The sequence below is a fragment of the Synchiropus splendidus genome, chromosome 8 (genome assembly GCF_027744825.2).
Source record: "Synchiropus splendidus isolate RoL2022-P1 chromosome 8, RoL_Sspl_1.0, whole genome shotgun sequence".
NCBI classification, from domain to species: domain Eukaryota; kingdom Metazoa; phylum Chordata; class Actinopteri; order Syngnathiformes; family Callionymidae; genus Synchiropus; species Synchiropus splendidus.
The window spans coordinates 21148383-21168419 of NC_071341.1; the positions used below are offsets into that span (position 1 = coordinate 21148383).

A 20037-nucleotide genomic window follows, 5' to 3' on the forward strand; every position below is an offset into this window, starting at 1 on the left:
CGCTCATGTGTGTCCTCTTTGTCTTCAGCTTCACCAAGTGTCCTCAACATCTGGTCAAATGTGGAAGCTTGTTTAGACCGAAAAGAGCTGCCCTCAGCTTGTTTTAGGGAGATCATCTGCTTGCCTTTATGACCTTCTCTGCGGTCTTCCATGACTCATAAGAAAATTAAGCACCTCCTCTTCTTGGCCCTTTGTGATGTTTGCAAACTTTTCTGCAAATGGACAAGTCGATCCAGATCTCATAGGAGCTCCTGCGGAAAACATTAATCACATTTCCCTGGACGGCCCTCCAGGCGCAGACAGTGATGGATTTCTTGTTAGCAGGACGTCCAAGTTCCTCTTGACTGGATCTGTCTATGGTTCCATGGCCTCCATGTAACGGCTTCATTCTTGACACGAGTGGTGTGGCTTTCATTTTTGTGCTGATAGTGGAAGTTTTCAGATTCATTCCAGAGTGTTGCTGAAGACTCTCGCTCACACTTTAAAGCTGATCCCACTTGTACGTCCCGTAAGGGTCACATGATATGGTATTATGTGCTGTACTTCGAATTGTGCTATTATTCTCTAACGTTTTGTTGAGTGTGTAAAGCCATGGAGTATATTTAAATCAGCAACTTTCTTGGCAGCAGTCGATGTAGCAGACAAACCTGTACGTTATCGCAGATGGAGGGAAGGAAAGTATCCAGAGGCATTTAGGTGAGGTGTTTATGACCATCATTAAGACTATATTAAAACAGCTGGGTGTATCTACTGTATGTGCCAATGGTGAGCCTCCATGTTGCAATTTTTTGTTTAACACTCTTATTTAACAGTGATTTTTAACTACTGTTGCCTATTCACCACTGCTATCTATTGTCCTCTCTTGTTCCTCCTGGGATACATGTTGTATTCATGCTCTCAAATCTGAGACCGGCAGGCCACATTCAGCCCGCAATATTTTTTTTTTAAATGGCCAGCAACGTAATTTCTTAATGACTCTCACAAACGTGCCATAATGCACTGCAACAGTTCAGAAATAAGTGTTTTGAGATCCAAAGTTTCAAATCGAGGATGTGCATGGTTGCCTGCAGAAGTCAAGTGGCTGATCATAACTTAACAAACTTGTTATTTTGGGGTTAAATTGAGGCTTGGTGAGATGGTGACTGGAGAGCCTGTGAGATGGTTGTAGCTTTGTGTGGTCAAAAGAGGTGTTGAAATGTTGTTTGGCCAACAACATGATGTGCCATCATGCACTGCAACAGTTACGCTGTGTTGGAAATGAAGATTTGTTGCCTTATTGTACACAAAACTAACTTGTGTTCACGCTTTTGGAATTTTATGTGATTAGCAGAATGCTAAAAACATATGGCGATTATTGCTGTACATACAGTCCATAATGCCCTTCAGCTGACGGCTAGAATTATGTTTTTCTTTGAAGATGACAGGTATTAATGTCTTGGATGTTTCAGGAGCATTACATCATCCTGTTGAAAACGAGACCCTTGAAGCACTGAAAGGCGATATCAGAGGCGGCGGTAGGAGGCCGGTGCTGCTAGTGTGAGCTGGTGACCTCTGCTTACATCTGCAGGAGGCTTCAGATCTGAGCTGTCAGGCTCGCCGAGTGGAATTTTAAACATGATTCTCTGATGCAGCTCATTTCTGATGCATTTTTCTGTAAGCGCATTTGAATGGTCTCGGATGTATTGATGGAGACCTGATACCAAGATGATCTGAAAGTATTTTGTGTTGAGTTTTCTGTAAGATTTTATCTGGTCACTTCTAAAAACTTGAGATTGTGTCCGATCAAATTTATTAACTAACAGAAACAGTGTTGTCTCCCACCACGAGACAATAAGAAATCACATAAGTTGAGCTATAACTTGATGTTTGTGGGAGTATTGGGGTTGTGAGGTGTGTATTGGGGAGGTTCAGAGGTTATGACCATGTTAAGTTTGAGAAGAGGAGCTGCAGGGCTTCTGTGACTTGACCTTTAAACCCGTGTGGTGTCACGTAAATCAGACCTCCACCAGAGCGAGGTGACCCGTGAAAATGACACTCTGGTCTTGTGTGTGTCTTTCGATCTGTCTGTCTGTCCCCTCCTCTCCCTAGCATTAGTGTACCTTCTTAACCCCCGACTCAGCTCTGCAGGTCTGCTTTCAGCAGCAGAACAACTCTGCACAGGATTCACTCATGTTTATGTTTATTTAACAAATCTCTGTCGAAGGCAGCATAATGCATCTGTGAAATTCCCACTTGAGTTGTGCCACAAACAATGACATGTTGTGTTTGAGCGGATAGTTTCTCTGTTCAGACCACACCTACTGTGACAACATCGCGGCCTCATAAATCCGAGAGACACCAGCGATTTGTTTGGCAGGCTAGAGCTCCGCTAGCTTTTTGAGGAATGTCATAAACTGAGGAGGTTTGGTCTTTGTCTCTCTGCACTTGTAGTGACATGAAACGTGTAACTATTATCTGATTTTCCCAAAACATGGTTGCTGAATGTTGGTTGAAATATGGAAAATCCCTTTGGAATGTTTGGGATTGTGCTGAATTGAATTATGAATGGCTCATTGTCTATAAGCAGTTCCAGAAATCCAACCTTTTCAAATATGAAGTGTGCTACCACTTTACAGTATGTCCTGGGTGATAGCATGGAATGCTAAGCTAATGTTGCTAAAGAACAACTTAATAGTATAATAATAGTTAGTTTAATAATAGGGTCTTTTTTAGATGTTTATTTTAATCAAATTTCATTCTTTGCTATTTCCTTATCATAACCTGGAAATTATTATAGGGGTGTTAGGTTAGTAGCAATGAAGTATTGTATATATTGTTTATACAGTCTTTAAAAGAGAAATTAGCTTAGTTCTTAGTTTTATTTTGTTATTAGTTTTGTAATTTATGACCTTTGTTAGGCTAATGTTTGTGTTGAACAATCACGTTTACTTATATTGGGCTTATAAGTAGACAAAGTGTAGGTCCTTTTTTGTTATTTCATATGATTCCGTGGAATCGACATCTATGTTGCTGCATATGGAACTTGAACTGAACTGTTTTTTTTTTCGGATTTCCATTATGAATCTCTGAAAAACAAACGGTTTTTCTTGGAGCCTGGTCGACTGCGGCTTATCTAGGACCTGAGGCAGAGAGGGTGGCTTTCCTGTAGAGAAGTGATTTCATCATTTGTTAGTTTTGGAGCAGATGAGAATATCATCAGAAAGCTGGGTTCAGTTCAAGGACGTAACCTAGATTGGAAAAGTTAACTCGTTCAGCTCGTCGTGGGTGATAAGTTTGCTTTGTTCATCTCTCATATTTATTCATTGACACCACTGTTATGTATTATGTCTTCAGATAGATGATTAAGCCTGTAAAAAATTGCATTGCTAAATCTGTGAATGCGCTGACCTACTTTTGCTTGTCTAATTTCTGCTGTACGATTTTCTGCCATTGTGCTGGTTACACATTTCCCACTGAGCACAGTGGTTTGTTAATAAGCTCTCCAGGCATCTGACCTTTGCCACACTGTGTCTATTGATTTGTCATCTTCCTAAATTATGCTGAGCACATTATACATGAGTTGGCGTTTAAGGTCATTTGAGGTAGTTACTGAGTTGAAGAGCGCTGTGATCCGAAGAGGCAGTTTACGATTGAGACACTGCTCCGTGAAACTGAAGAAAGCCAGACAAAGCGGTTCCGACACCTTAATAGAAATTCCGCCACTCCTCCACTGTGGCAGCTGCTCTGGGAATTCTCAGAAAAGGAGGAAATAGACGGCAAGCTTTGTGCGCCGTCGCTGGAGATCTTTGGCAAATTGATAGATGTTTATTCTGAGGCTTAGTGGGGGTTTGGCTCCGAGGTGCGCATCAGCCCATTTTATGGTCTCTGATGAGATCTGATCTCTCACTAAGATGTTCCAGAAATTTGCTCACAGATCGTTGGAATGTCTCTTTGCTCAGTTGGGGTTTGAGTTTAGGGAAGTATTTTTACATCCCGCTTTACATTGCCTTTCAGAACTATTTTGACTGTGGAGTTAGGTATCAAGTGACGATCTCCTTTCATGTTTTATCTTGGGATTACTGCTGGTTAAAATTGAGAACTGCAGCTTTCTGAGTCTATTCTTTGCTACCACGATATTCAGAAATTCACTTAGAAGAGAAATTAGTTCCAACAAAACAAAACAAAAATCTTCATTTGGTCATTATAGTCCGTTCTGCAGGTCAGAGGTGTCTTTTTACAAGCGGTGAGTCCAAAACAAAGCGTCCAGGTGCAGGCAGAGGGTTGCTGGAGACACGAGAACCTGAACCCAGATGTACAGCTGGACCATAAAATCTCTACAACTGAGCATATGTGTCCTTTTAAGAGCTTAAAAGAGGACGCGGGTTCATGGTGGATATTAAGTGTCAGTATGTAACCTGATGTCATAGCTGAAGAAGAAAATGAGGCTGAGGAACATCCTTGGCCGCAGGAAGTGACCACCATTGTCTGAAAGTCAGTCCATCATTGTGTGTCAGCAGCGGTAGAAATTAGATATCAACTCAGGCTAATCGACGCTAAGTGGAGCTGAGAATTGGTTACTGCTGAAACCTGTGATACATGCTGTGATTATGGGGTACTTGGACTGGTGAATGTGAAATGGCCAAGAGAAAGAAAGTTTGTTGTTATGATTGGAGTTTTTCTGTAGCCATTAGTTGGTTTATTAAGAGCGTAATTTGCTTTTGCTGCGATGTATGTTGTGCCAAAGACAAAAGATTTTCACAGTTAGAAACTTGTGTTACAAGTGAGCATCATTCACAACAGTGACAGGTCACAGCCACCCTATATCAAGTATGTACTATGCAAATGGGATTTAAAAGCATGAACCTCATCTTGCCTCCCTTAACTGGACCATATGGGATGAGCTAAGCTCGATGGCAAAGCCGCAATAATTTTAATTTATCTTCTCTGCTATGGTGATAACCATGAACTAGGTTAATGGCACAAGCCCTGTGGCAAGACTCTTTGCCCTGTATGTCTATATTAGGTCCAAGCGTCAGTGAAATTGCATGCATTGTACACTTTTTAGGTAAATGAGGAGGACCATCGTCTGAGACTAGGAGTAGTGCCAATTTTTCCTGACTGGAACTTGCACCTTCACCCCTAGTAACCAGTGTATGTGTGCATCTATCGATTAAATTCTGGACAGACACTTATTGTGTCTTTCTGTCCACCAAGGAATCATGAAATTAGTCTGCCTTCGTGACCATATTTTACATTTCTCATTAACTATTTCATAAATGTGCGGCTGTAAGAAATAACTCGCCCATCTCTTGAACATACACATGCTGTAAATAGAATCGAAATCTGCTCAGATTATGTGCAGAGCACTGATACAGAGTCTAAAATGAGCCATAAATATTAATGGGTTGCATTGTAACAGCTCCAACAGACATCCCAGAGCGACGGAGCTGTTTAGAGTTAAATAGGGGGTCAAACTAAGGTCACGGTCTATACCCGACCCTACCCCCTTCATGCTGCCTGCTTTTCAGGAAATTGGGGTACAACAGCACCCGGAGTGTGTAGTTTTATGTGCTGCTGTGGCTCGGTTTGCAGTGTATTGCTAATTGAGTGAAACGTGTGAAAGCTGGATGGTTATTTTAGCATGTTTGTTTACATCAATTCCTTGAGGCATTGAAATGTAGCGAGGTCATGTGAGGTATTCCTAGTGTGACTTTATTCGATGCCAGCAGCCATTCCTCGCTGTATTGGATTACACTGGAGTGTGTGTGGCGTATTACGTTTGGCGCGCACACAAGCTGTAATCCCCCAAAAATGCTGAAAGACTACCAAGTCACAAGTTGGCTGGACACTGTGAATGTGTGCGAGGCGCGTATCAAAGGATTTAATTCAGGTCCGAAGTCATGTTGGGATTTTCTCACCCATCCTGACAAGTTTGAACCTGGCGACATGCAGGCAGACGGAGGCGTGAGAAAGCACCAGTGGGATGTTAAAAACAATTTCCTTGCGTGGTTCTGGATCCTGGATGTTTTTGTTGTGAACTTGCCTGTAAGTTTGTAACTCAGACTTTGCAAGCTCAACAGGCGACTCCCCTTCTTGTGTGTTGTGTGGGACTCTACGACCTGTAAAAGCGGAAACCTCATGATGCATGGAGATGCTATATGAAGGGCACACATGCTGCCACTCAGGATTGCTGGCTTTATTTGCATTCTGTTTTTTGAGCTTAAGAAGGAATGGATGCTACATTAACTACACTTATCCAATAGAAAAAAACTCTTGAGCCCGCTGTGATTTAAGAATTCCCCTGCGTCAGCGTGACCCTTGACCCTGCAGAATGTAGGCCTCCAGGGCAGCCCAAGACAATGCCGCAGATACCTATTGAACCCTTTCTACTCCTTTACAATCCCTCTGCTTTTTACGCCACGTTCTTAACCAGATAAAAACTTCTCGCCTTACACAGTCCAAGTTTGGATTCAGCGCCTGTATTCAAGGGGTGTCTTTTGTGCTTCGACACAAAGCGGGTGGGCGACACACACCTCCCTGTCTGTCTCGCTCCCCATCTCGTGCACGCTCCTCTTTTCTCCAGCGGGTTATTTCCTCTAAGTGCTCTGACATTCTGGCACCTGTTTCCCCCCTCAAAACCCTTAATTTATCACTGAATTATTAACTGAGAGCCCACAATGTGTCTGGCACTGGGTGACATGCCCTGACTTTGTGGAGGCTGGTGGGGTGGAGGAGGTTGCCATGGCAACAGAGGATAGTGGCAGCGGCGCAGGGGGCATATTCGTTGAAAAGGCAATTTTATCCTGCGTGCGGAGCATCCAGCGCCAAAACGGCTCGGCCCAAGAATGTATAATACATCACATGAGATAGGAGCAGAAGCGCTTCTGCATTGGGCTGGAAATGATGTGTTGCCTGCTGAGAGCTTTCCGCTGCATGATTGCAGGGTTTGCATGTTGGCAGTGCTGGATTAGCCAGAGTTGAGCTCCGAAGTGGCGGTTAAAGTGTCAGACGGCACCTCAAAAGGGTGAAACTTGGGATGTTAATCTTTAGGAATTAGACCTGCAGCAGTTTGGGTCGTAAACTTTTATCTGCATTCAAGACAAGTTGAGGCACTAGTAGGTGAAGATTAATGAGTTAATGGTAAACCAGAGTGTATGGTTACACAGTTTGGCTTTAGGAATGTGATACTACTTTAATGCCTGTTTGCAATTCCCTCTAAATTAAAACATACCCAGAGTTAAGCGTCTGAAACTTAATACAGTCTTATTTTAGTTTGATGCTGTACTTTGACAAGGCAATAGATGAGTCGTGTAGGAGCAGCACAGATGGAAGTAACACACTGGTTGGTGAAGTACCAGCTAGAGAATAGGCAAAGAGGCAGGAAGAAAGGCGTCTCTTTGTATGTGTTGAGAGCTGCAAGAGTTTTGAAGTGGATGCAGGCAGTTTGAAAGCCTCGGGAGCAGAATGAGCAGAGGTGGCTGCTGTGTGAAGGAGTGTAAACTGCTAGTAAGAAACTCATCGGTCTTCAGAATTGTAGATTCTTGCCTGAATGATTGATTTATAGTTGTGGTATGTGGAGTACATCTGGAAGTGAAGTTGTTTCTCGATGTTGAAGTATTGATTGTGAGAAGTCGGAGAGTCCGGCGCTGTCTGAGTGAATGTCGGACTCTGCCATCATCTGAGCATGTTAGGCAAGTTCTCTGTGGGATTGACCTTTCCTACGTGCGGATCCGGCATCACTGTATCTGGTACTTTTTGCAACCGAAATGGTTCCACTTTTATGGAGTATTTTAATCGGCAGAGAAAATGATTTCATAAAAAGATGTGCCTCAGTGTGGATTCAGCCTTGAATCACCTTTTTTTCTATTTGGATTTGTTGTAACACCACATGCTCCAGCTCAACATTCTATCCAAATCTTCCAAAAGTATCTATGTAGAATAGAGTCTCTTGTTTCCTGCTGCATCTAAATATCTCTCATATTTTTACTCATGCAGTAATGGCAGTAATAATTGTAGCCCACCCTCATATTTTTGTTTCCAAAATATTCTCTCTATATTCTTATCTCAGGTAGTGTGGAGAAATAGGAGAAAAAAAATAAAAAAAACATTTGAACATCTCCTGCCAATAAATCACCCTGGAAGTTGGTGACATTTACAGTCGACAGCCCGAAGACTTTAAGCCCGTGGGGCACACAGGTGGTGATGATGTCTCCTCCGTCTCCTTTCGTATTCTGCTGATGTTTTCTTTGTTCGTCGGACAAACAAATGTAACGCCAGAATTCACATCTTCATGTAGTCCGAGCTGGTGCACCATAAGACACGTTGATTACTAAAATAACTCACACAATCCATAACATTTTCCTCCTGTAAGAGTCCTTGTTGTAAATCATGACTGTCATGTCGTGAATCATAGCTGCCAGAGATCCCAGCGGCTGCTCTCAATAAACCCCCAAAAAGACAAATGCTTCCCATCTTGTGGAGGCTGCTCTCTCTAATGGTCTCAAACTCCCATCAAAAGGCTCCACACGCACACACATACACACACACTGACTGCTCAGATCGATGCAAAACCATCACCTGGCTGTTATCTCAGCTCTGCAGGAGCCGAGTGTGCGCCTTAAAAAGATTTCATTTTCTTTCTTGTACATTTAAATCAATTTGAGTTGAAGATTGAGTCGCGCCTGAGAAAGGCTGAGCTTTAGTCGGGTTCGCAGAAGAACACCACTTGACATGTGGAGAGATGTAGTGAATGAGGTTCAATAAGATGTTAGTCGCGACCAAACCTCCACATTCAAGCTTTAGACTTTTAAAAGACTAATTTCAGTGGCACTGTGAATGGATCTTTGGCCAGATGAAGGTGGAGATTCTCAGCCAAATCAGAGCTCCGGATCAGTCGTTTATCGAGATCAAGATTTCACATTGCAGAGTGTCACCTACCATGTCCTTGCTTGTAAACTTTCTTTGTAGTCATGTTGCTAAGACAAAGCAGACATAAGAGCGACTGGCAGACGCCTGAGGCCTGACTGATCTGTGATAAGATAAATGGTGTCTCCTGTGTGAAACGTTTCTATTGCGGTGGGTCCTTTGACAGAGTGACACCTCATCGAGCAGGTACATGCTGTTTTCCACAATACCTGCTGAGCATTGAGGAGATAAAATGTAGCTTGGAAGCACTAGGATTTCTTCTCTGTGGCTGCTGTTCTTGTGAATACAAAATGTACAAATTGTTCATGTGTTTCAAGGAGCTGTAATTTTTGGACTACAAGTCTCTACTTTTTTCTTGAACAATGATGCAGCTAATGTATGGATTTTTACAGGCTGTAGAGCGTCATGCTGCCAAAATATTGAGCCTTGTCGCATCACAAGTGTTTTATTGACCTTAAAGCGCTCAAAGTGCGCTGTTTTCATCATGTGTGTCCGCAGCTCTGACAACAGAGCTGATCTCCTGAAGGACCAGAGACGAGAAGCAGCAGCTGAGACCAGCTGTGGTGTTGGAACTTGGGACACCTGGGCCAAAACAGCACATTTTGAGCGCTTTAATGTCCATAACAGATGTGATGAGTTCAAGTTCAGAATATTTGTTCCATGAGTCAGTCTGCATGCCGGAGCCTGTTTTCCAAACTAGTTTACATGTGATCCTCGTGCATTTTTAAGAACCACTGACCTTTCTACAACTCAGACAGCACCACTGCACCCGCGACTTATAGACCTGCATACATATGAACAAGATATATTTCCTTCTTAAATTTAGGAGCGCTGTATCGGAAAGTAGGATAGAGTATAGGAAAGTCATAAACTGCTGTGACCTAGATGGCAAAATGGATGGGACAGGGTTCAATAATTCAATAGAAAAACACAATTTTGAAAGAGGTTCATCTTCCTGTGGGCCATGACTCACGTATCGGAGCCGGGTTTTTCCCAAGTTGTTTTTAACAACAGTCAAACCATATCCAAAGTAAGTTCCTATTTTTCTTATTGTGAAGTACAACCAAGTCCAACAGTGGGATGATTTGCTCTCACTCTCAAGATGGATCCTAGATTCTTCTGCCCTCCGTGATCCAATTAGCCTGGTGAGAGCTGTGTGCAGTGGGAAGCTAACGCTGGTGTGTGCACAAGAGTGTGTAATGGATTGTTAGTATGGATCCATCGCTCCCTGGAGGTTTTAATGGTGGGTGGTTGGTCTCTCCACACTGATTAAACCAGCGTGTAACAGTATAGCTAAGCCTTCAGCTCGGATCCGGTTGCACACTTTTGCAGATGATGTTGATAATGAATTGTCGGCTCATCGGAGAAAGCCAGGAGACGGGCGCTCTGGTCTCGTCGTGTGTATTAATTGGCTACGGCCGGTGGACTTTTGACAGCCAGCGCGTTCCAGAAAGCAGCTAATTAGATGACTCACAGCGACGACACGTTCGGCAACTGCAGCGTTTAGTTTGACCCTGCCAAAACCAAATCGATACTAATAAAGCTCAACAGTAAGCATGCATTATCTGGATAAAGACCCAGGAGTAAAATGGGACGGGTGAGTTGAGAAGTTGTTTTTTTCTGTGGGACCTGTTGTGGGATAAGATAGTGATGAGTGCTAAACACTTGTTTTTTCTGCTGTTTTTCAATGCACATGCAATATGGGAGCAGAGGATGTGAAATGTTGAGGGTGACACAGGTTTCAAAGGACATGTTCCAGGCGACCGATCAAATACTGGAGTTGGTCAAGTTGCAACATGTTAGCCACCCAGAGCCCAGATTTCTACGGTGGCACATTCTGAGAGGGAAAATTCAGCAAGAAGAATCTTTTTTTCTTTTAATATACTTGCACGGTAGATAAAGGGCTGTTATTCTCTCTCTGCGATTTTTAGACCCATACTGCTTTCGTTTGTACTTAAGATGCTGGAGGGAAGTTGTGTTGGTTACTGGAAACCAGCGACTACTGAACTTAAGTGTGTAAAATGATGTGGCATTGTAATTGTTGTCTGTGCCCTCTGAAAAATCTGCTACCAAGCGTCTTAAATGATTAGCATAACATGAAGTTTTGCTCCTCAAAAATGAAGGAATATAATAACAAAAGAAACTATTTTACATCCAAAGAAAATCTTGCCGCCTAAGTAAATAAACCTCCGCAGTTAAGTCAAACAAAATGTTTTGGAAGTTGGATTCAAACATGACCTCTTCTATCAGCCTGCTGCAGTGAAGTGGGTCTTTTGTAATCTGTGTGGTTGAAAAAGCTGGAATGTTGAACAAAATAGGACATCAATCATTCCTGTAAATGTCGCGGTTGTTTGCAAGGCTTTCATCGCTTCTCTTTTTCATGTTTTCTGCGGAGCAGATCTGATGGGACGCCTTTTTGTTCTACTACGTTTATGTTCTCTCCTGTAAGTCAGGTCTGTTTCTCTCCCTGGTTGATCAAGCTCCTTACATTATCTCCCAATCCTGATAAGTAAATGACATGGTTGTTTTTAATCTATAATGGACACCTGATGATCTGAACAATTCAGCACTGTTTGAAGATAACCGGATTTTATGTGACGTGGAGTCGGCGTGGGCACACTTCACACTGCACGTGTCCGCTGCTCTAACAATGTCAGTCATTCACTTCGATATCACAACAGGCCGTTTTATTAAGAAGGCACATCTAAATCCTTGAAGGGATTTTTTTTTTTTTTCCTCAGCAGGCGCTCTGATCTGCAGCCAAGTGGCCCAGCAGATGTGATTCAAGGATGCGGTAAATTAGCGTCCAGACAAAGAAAAGGGTTGGTTTTTTTTCTTTTGCCTCTGAGATTCCGGCACAACCGCCTCAGCTGTTCTCTTGATGCCCCTGCAATAACGGAACCTCAGAAGCTTCACGTATGTTTCCTCCCTAAATCCTCCTCAAATAGTCATCCATGTACTCCAGCCTCTTGTGATCTTGTGATGTTTCTTTGAACGGTCTTGTGTTTTTGACAAGATATCTGGCAGAATACAGTAACTGCAATAACCACACTGATGTCCACGACAATTGAGTTGATGGCCTTTAACGGTCGCATGATCGACTCTCTGTGACCAATCTGCTTGTGATTCTCTGCTCTTGTTGAACGGACTGCTCTGTCTTACCAACAGAAGTAAAAATATTCCCAAGGAAGTGCTGTATTAAAATGGTTTGTGACAACTTTTCAAGTGGTATAACCCATTAAACTCAAATGTATTCGAACATCAGAAGCTAGAAGCTCATTGTGAGTAGCAAATTTAAGAATTTAAAAAATCATCAGAAGCTAGAAGCTCATTGTGAGTGGCAAATTTAAGAATTTATAAAATCTATTCTCATAGAGAACAAATCTAGTCATTTAAGTGTGACCAGTCTTGTTCCATGGTAGCTGCAAAGGTGGAGTGACCATCCATTAAGTTTGTAATACCATTTGCTTCTTCTTTCAACTTCTGTCCTTCTTTCCCTTATCTTCATATCAGGGGTGTTAAACTCACACCTCATTTTAGCGTAGGGCATCTCTGTGGTTCCGCAATAATAGAGAATGGGGCCATTTCACCAAGGACACATCAAAGGACTCATACCTTTCACATGCAGACGTAACATGAAGTTTTGCTCCTGAAAAATGAAGTAAAATCATGACAAAAGAAACTGTTTTACATCCAATGAAAACAAAGTAACATCTACATTAGAGCTGGTCAGTGGGGATCCCACCAACTAGGATTAAAGCGCTGAATGAAATAAAATAAAATAAATGACTTGGACTGGGCCCCTGGTCTTGAGTTTGGCACATGCAACCAAGATTTTTTTTTTTTTGGCCCCACGTATTAAGCAATCATATGTTTCTATATGACAAAATTGATTTGATAATAGAATAGAAAAATTATAATAGAAAAAAGGGCAAGTTTACATCTCAAGAGTTGTGCAACTGGACCTTGTTTATACAGTTTGTACGAGTCTGATGAAAGCAGGAGAGAACAGCGCACGCTACGCTGAGCTTGTCTGTTTTAACAATCACGTCAGCTCACTGATATTCTGAAGAGTGATACCTCTAGGTCCCGACATCAAACCCATTCTTGACCTTTTCCTGCCAGAGCAGAACCAATCGCCCTGTTTTTTCTCGCTCTGAATCTGTCGGCTGAGTGGACAGCGGGCGAGTGAAATCGTTGCGCAGATGCTGCGTTGGCCGGTTGTCTTGGAGCCAGTCATGGTTAATGCACAAAAAAACCCCATCAATTTCTGAGCTGAGATTGTGTTACCAGACCAGTGTGGAGAGTGTGGTCAGGCTGTGGGCTGCGGCAGACACTGACGTTTACTTTTGAGGACCGTCCAGACCAACATAGTCCGGAGGCTCCGGGTCGTCTTGTCCACAGCACACACTGCCTGCCCTCTGACCCTTGCTGTCAGGAAGCTTCCTCTTCTGCAGTAGTCATGCAGACACTCACTCAGAGGGTCGCACGAGTCAAACCTCTGAAAAGTTTACTATCTGACTAGAAACCTCTGTTGATCAGCCTCTTGGAAAACTTCTTGCAGAGAATTACATAACCTCAGTGGATTACTTGTGGATCGAACACACTGATACAGCCCCATCGTGAGCGCTCCCTGATGTGGCTGACATTGAAAGCCTTGTTTTTACGAACGATAATAGCGCTTTGGAAGGGGAGCGGTTGTGAAGTGGTTATTGTTTTGGCTGCAGAAGAGAAGGCTCCCACATTAAAACTCCCCACTACAAAACCCAAATATGCATTTCTATGAAGTTGGTTCAGTACATTCTTTGTGTGTTCACCATAAAATAGACTTGTCTTCCCATGCCAAGACGGCTTGGCCACAAGGTTCTCAAGATGCAGAATGTTGTGTTCAAAGGGTCAATAAACTCTAAAAACGCAGTAGAAGCTAAAAGCGTTGACCTCAGTGAAACTCAGTGGTGTGATGTTTGTTTCGCTACATGCTGTTTATGTGACATCTTTTAGCAAAACGCTGTTATTTGGTCATCTTTCTCTTTCAATGGTCACATGACTGGTTGGTAGAACGCATCAAACAAGGTGATGCTGGACGTCTCAAGTCGAGGCTTGCGGGCCAAATCAAGACATTTTATGTTGCCTGTGAGATCTTAATATTTATATAAGGCAGAGTCAAATAGTGATTAAAAGTCAGATTGATATTGCGTTCTGTTAATGTTTTGTCCTGTCAAAGGCCTCTCTGCTGCCACCTATTGGAAGGTGGTCCGCAGTGGTCTTTAGTTATAAAAAATCATTATTACATTATGATTTACAAATGTATTTCAGGTTCAAACTGCAATTTATCTTTAATATACACTTTATCGGGTCACATTCCATGTGTTTGAGCTCAATTTGGGTCTCAGCTTGACGTTTTGTGGTCTTTTTAAATTCTTTCTTCTTCCTCTTAACTAAATACAGTGTAACTTTTTAAAGTAATTTTTACATTTTTGTGCTTTAGGTCATGTGATAAGAAGTGCAGTTAGACTAAACTTAGACTAAACAGCTAATGTTCTGTCACTGCGTATTTGGGACTTTTTTTCCTTTCGTGTTAGTGAAGTGAACCCCACCTATTGGTCCTTGTCTTTCTATCAGAACAAGCATCAACTGTTTCAGCTAATTTGCTAGATCAGATGGCAACAAGCCCTGGCAGCCTGATAAACTCATCGCCCTTCTGTGGCCCACGTTCTATTGATACTGACCACAGCAGATTGGAGAGACTCCCCACAAGCTTTAATGCTGGCTGCAAAACACAGAGCTGCATAATGCAAGCCAGGTTTTAAATGTTAAAGCAGGTCTTTGCACATCAGATGCAGAGCAGAGAAGAGTCAGAAACACACCCGGGTTGGATGTGTTACACAAAGTCTCAGCTGCTTCGCATGATTCCCCCCAGCTGCTGAAGCAGCAGCGCTTCTCCCTTCGCTGCTCTTTAAAAGAGGAACCTCTCCCGACTCTTCGCTCTCATATGGAAAGCGAGGCTGATAGGAAAAGCGCCTCTTTGATGGTTAAGGTCTTTCCTGCATGGATGAACTCTTCAGACGGTCTCAGTTCGCTCAGGAATGTGCGTTTGTGAACATATTTCTGTCTGTCTTCTACAGCTTTACCATATCAAGAAGTACTGCTCCACATCAAGTGTACCTGTACTTCTTCATTTCTTGTGTATATGTGAAGTAAAATCAGTCTACACTGGTAGGTTGTTGTTCTGCGTGGACGGGGATTGTGGTGAAACGGTTAGAGTTTGGGTAAATATCACATTAAGTTTGTACATTTGGACCTCATTTTGCCCTGCGACTCATTTGGGGATCAGTTTGAGAGTCCTTATGTACACTGTCTTCATCTTGATCTTGAGATTCTCCAGTCTTGATAATGTCTTGGTCTCGGTCGGTGCGGTCTTGTCTATAACACTAGTACACATTAAAACTTTGTTTCCTTATTTATACGTCTGATTTTTTCTTGATTGACTACATTCCGTTCATCATCATAGTTCAAGGTTTCACTCTTTGGATTCAGCTCAAGAACCTCTCTGCTTGTGGTCTGTGGGAAATCTACACAAGCATGGGGAGAACATTAAAGTCCCACACAGAATGGATGCAGGTTCACTTGTCTCGCTGTTGAGGACCTAACCTCCGTGCTGCCTAGTTAAAACCATCAAGAGTTAATTCAGTTCCACTACTTTCACATCCATGTGGTTTTCTGAAACCCCATAAAAAATATTATTAGAAGCTTTCTCGCAATTCATCCAAGATGTATTAAACTCTAAAACATTTTCTGAAGCCCATCAGGAATACAGATCTCAGGTATCGTAATTTTTATGCAGCTTCAACTGTTGTGATGCAGTATGGACTCTGTCATAAGAGTGGCAGGAGTGATTTTTACGTACAGTTTATCAGCCAGTGTTGAGGGACAGAAACAGCTCGATTGACTGCCAGGTGTTCTGAATGAACCGCTCTTTTAAATAAATCTACTTTTGTCTGAATCTGGCTTTTTTTATTGACGTAGTGGCAGTTCCATAACCAGTGTAAAAGCCTTTGCTACCTGAAATGTTGTTCCTGGTTTGAAAGAAAGCGTCTTTGCCGAGCAGTTGCATCAGCTAATCTGATTCGCGACGTTAATTTGAAATGGGTCCTGATGAGGTCCAAGGTCTCCTCAGGAACCCCCAAATAAAAAGAAATGATGAAGAAGGAAACATGTTTAATTAGCATTATTTTAACATTTCAAAGGATTTGCTGGCTTTAATTCCGTGCCTCATCATTCCCCCGATAGCGTGCTGTTACTCCGCTTTTTCATCTTTAATGGTTCCTGCGGCGACGTCTCCATTTTAAGTCAATGTTTGTTGTTCTTCGACTCGCACAGATGTCTTTAAAAAGGGCTCCTTGTGTCTCTCCAGATGAAGCTGTGGAACAAGTACAAAGTGACCAGCATTCCCTCTCTGGTCTTCGTGGACGCCTCTACGGGGAAGGTGGTGTGCCGGAATGGTCTACTGGTGGTGAGGGACGACCCCAAAGGTCAGAGTCACACACACACACGCCGACACCTCCCGCTGATTTATTCTCTTCTCCTCACCTCCGGCTCTGACCTTAATCTTCCTCACTGAACCTCCAGCCATTTAACTCTGGAAATGTGTTTCATTTTTAATGAGCCAATAGAAAGACGTTTAAGGGTAAAGGAGTCGCGGTTGCACCTCACTTGAGCCGCCCCGACTGAAGTCCCGCAGGGACAATACCTGAATATATCAAAACAAACTTCCTTTTTTTTTCCTAAAATGTCAGTGCGTTGAGCTTCTTTGTGGTGAGCCAGTTTTCTTTTGTGATCAGTTCACATGCTCTTCCTGAGAAGAATTCCTGCCACATCTGTCCCAGACATTAAGCTGCTCATAATTACAGCCTTGTGTGATCGTGATACCGTGTGTCACTGGAACCAACTATTCCTGATCTTAAAATGTACAGGGAAATAAAGCAATAGTGGGTTTGCATTCCTTCCCTGTCTCGAGCACATCTTCTCCTGCCACATGAGAGGAAAACCGCTGCCAAATATGAGGTATGGAGTCAGATATATTGGTAGGAGATCTGCAGGAAAAGGATTTTTATCACGGGCCGAGTTTGCTGTGTGACTAATAAAAGGCAGCACCGGCTGCTTGTAATATTTCCATGATTCATTAACTCCAGTCTGGCTGGGTGTAGACCAGAGATTTGTCTCTGGACCGGGCTTCAAAGGTGGCTCGGGGAACTCGACTACACTTCTTGCAAAGTGTTGTCTGAGGCTGCCAAGTATTATAGAGAGGGTTTGAAGCGCAGGTTGTTAGCAGGGCTTCGCTGGACCTGAACCTACTACATTTGCGCAGTTGCCATGGTTGTTGATGAAAATGTGCATTATAGAGTAGTCTATGAAGAGTAGTGTTTAATAGCTGTTGGTGAATGTTTTTGCAGATCACTGATTCAAAGAGAAAAACAGTGACAGTGTCTCTATACTAGGGATGGGCGATATGGACAAAAAAAGTTATTGCGATAAATGTCATATGCAATAATTGCAATAATTATCACAACAAATACATTTTCTTTCTATTCCATGTGTTGGACACTACAGTCTCTTTCGAAACTGTTTTATGATGAAGCTTCTTAGTGGAGTTTGTCTCCTGCATCATTATGTGTTTACGTTTAAATATAATAGTGAACTAAGTGTAGAGATGAGAAATTCAATGTTTCACGTCTCTGGTAGAAGCCACTGGTGTCTGACAGGCTGCTCTGCCAGCTTTATTTAGGGGTTAAATTGAGCCGTCTGTCTGCTGTATCTCATGTCTCTGAACAGTTGACTTTAACTATGGAGCAGTCTGGACACATTTCCTAAATGCCATTGAAGAAATATTAGAAATCAGTCCTTTGTCTTGTGTGATGAAAACCTCTTCACAATTCTCTCTCCTAAAATGCTTGTTTTCCATTGCCTTATTGAAGATTTCACGAATACTTTGACCGCTTTTGAATTTGTTGATGGTCCCTAACTGATGCCGGGTCGTAGCATTAGCGCTGCCTGTGGGAGTATGTCCGCTATCAGTGACCCCTAATGGGGACGCGGAATCGGATCGTGGCAGTATATCATTTTATTGTGCATCATTTTACTCAGTCTGTGGCAATAAAAACGCTACTTTTTAATCATGAGAAGTAAATCTTTCTCCAATCAGTCTGTCTATTCATATGTTCGTCCAGAATATGTGACTTGAGTTCCATGAGCAACAGACTTGAGTCAATTTTCCTTGGAAAACCCGCCATCATGTCAACTCCTTGCTGCGTTGTGTTATCAGATTGTTATAATGTTTACACTTTGTTTCAGTACTTTGATCACGTGAGAGTTCATCTTTAAAAAGAGATCATTTTTCTGATGGTGTGGCGGCTCTTATGTGCGCCACGCTGGTTCACATTGTTGGGCTCCCGTTGTTCCTTGTTGAAGGAAGACAAATCAATAAAACGGCGAGGTGCTACCACCTTCAAGGTTAACCAGAAGGCATGTAGGAGACCCACCCAGCATCAGGTACCACTCTACTCTGAGAGTCAACTGAATCATCTAAGGGAGGGAAAGTGTGGCGTTGTCCGATGATAAGGAAGGAGTTTAAACACAAGGGAGGATTAGCAAGTGAATACCTCACAGAGATCCAGGCACCTCTCCGTCTTCTCCGCATTAGTTTTTCTCTGTCACGGCTTTTGAAACACGTTAAAATAGACAGTGCTAAATGAATTGCCCTCTTTAGTCATGGTGAAGTTTTACATACCCCGTAGTTCTATTATAGATCTCCAGCTGTTCCCCATGTGACAAACCAATTCAGCCGCTGCTTTGATTCCCAGGAAAGGCCAGTGAAGTTTTTAGGACAGTGAGGCGGCAGGGCGGGCGACTCATTCAGGTCCCTGGTCTTTTCAGTGAGGGATAAAAAGCCGGGCTTGAGTGGCGGCAGAGCAGCCCTTCGGCATTGAGACAGAGTGCACTTTTACAATCATTACGGGCCTGAAAAGCTGTGCCCGCTCTGTGCAGTCGTGTCAGTCCTGCCTAATGAAGCCCCGGACCAGCGGGCGGGTATAAAGAGGCCATTATGGGAGCAGTAATAGCAGCTTTTATTTATGATGATGCCCGGTTTTAAACTGCGGCGCTAAATGCATCTGTAGAGGCGGAGCGGGACAAAAAAAAGGACACTTCTGAAAGGAAATGAAAGTGGGAAGGAGAGCGCGGGGGGGTGTTTTTCAAAACTTTGTCTCCTCGAGAGCAACACGTCCACGATACATCATGACCACCTGTTGAATGATGTGCTCAGTGGACCAAAGTAGGGAAAGCTGAGAGACACAAATCTGCCATTACATTATGACCACCTGCCATCACTCCACTGTCTTGTATCTTAGAAGAATCCACCTTATTGTGAAGTGGGTCACAAACTGAGACAAGGCTGTTTGGTGTTCCAAAGCAGCTGTTTTAAAGTTGCCTTATAGTAGTAATTAAGTGTCTGGGATCAATTGTACAGCTGCTTTGTATTATTATTATTATTGTTGTTGTTGTTGTTGTTATTGTTATTATTAATCTGTTTGCATTCCAGTTGCTGTATTTTCCAATTCTCTTTTTCTAATTCCACTTTTTCTCAGTAATTGACCCTTCTTATGCTAGTTATACTTATTATTATTGATCATGTATTATTATATTTTTATATTTTGAAGTATCTTCAAATCATTTAATAGATCACTATTCACTTTAACTCAACCTCACTTTATTTTTTTTAATCTCATTTATTTAATCTCATTTGTTTTATTCTGAATATTTTTGGTCCTTTTTTTAATTTACATATTAAATGTATGTATTTGATTCTTTTTATTCATGTATATTGTCTTTTTTATTCTGCTGGTTCTTGCACCTTAGAGCATGCAAATGCTTCTTTTTTGTATCACAAATGTTAATTTTGCTGAAATTTTGCTCACATGCAGTTATTCTACGAGCAGCTGTGAAACTGAACTTAATCTTTCTCCATTCACATGATCTTCATGATTTGCTGATTGAATTTTGAGTTGACAATTTAGGAGCCGCGATGGCTCCTGTCCCATCTCCTGACCTTCAGATGGTGAAGCCTCCATCCACCCT

The 20037-nt window shown here is 42.4% G+C and overlaps 1 protein-coding gene across 1 annotated transcript in view; it reads left to right on the plus strand.

The window, feature by feature from the left end:
* Positions 1–20037, plus strand: part of nxn (nucleoredoxin) — a 53902-nt gene that overhangs the window by 23688 nt on the left and 10177 nt on the right. Inside the window, exon 2 of the mRNA XM_053872988.1 lies at positions 16319–16436. Within this exon, the coding sequence (XP_053728963.1) occupies positions 16319–16436 (118 nt within the window). The remainder of the gene's footprint in view (positions 1–16318; positions 16437–20037) is intronic.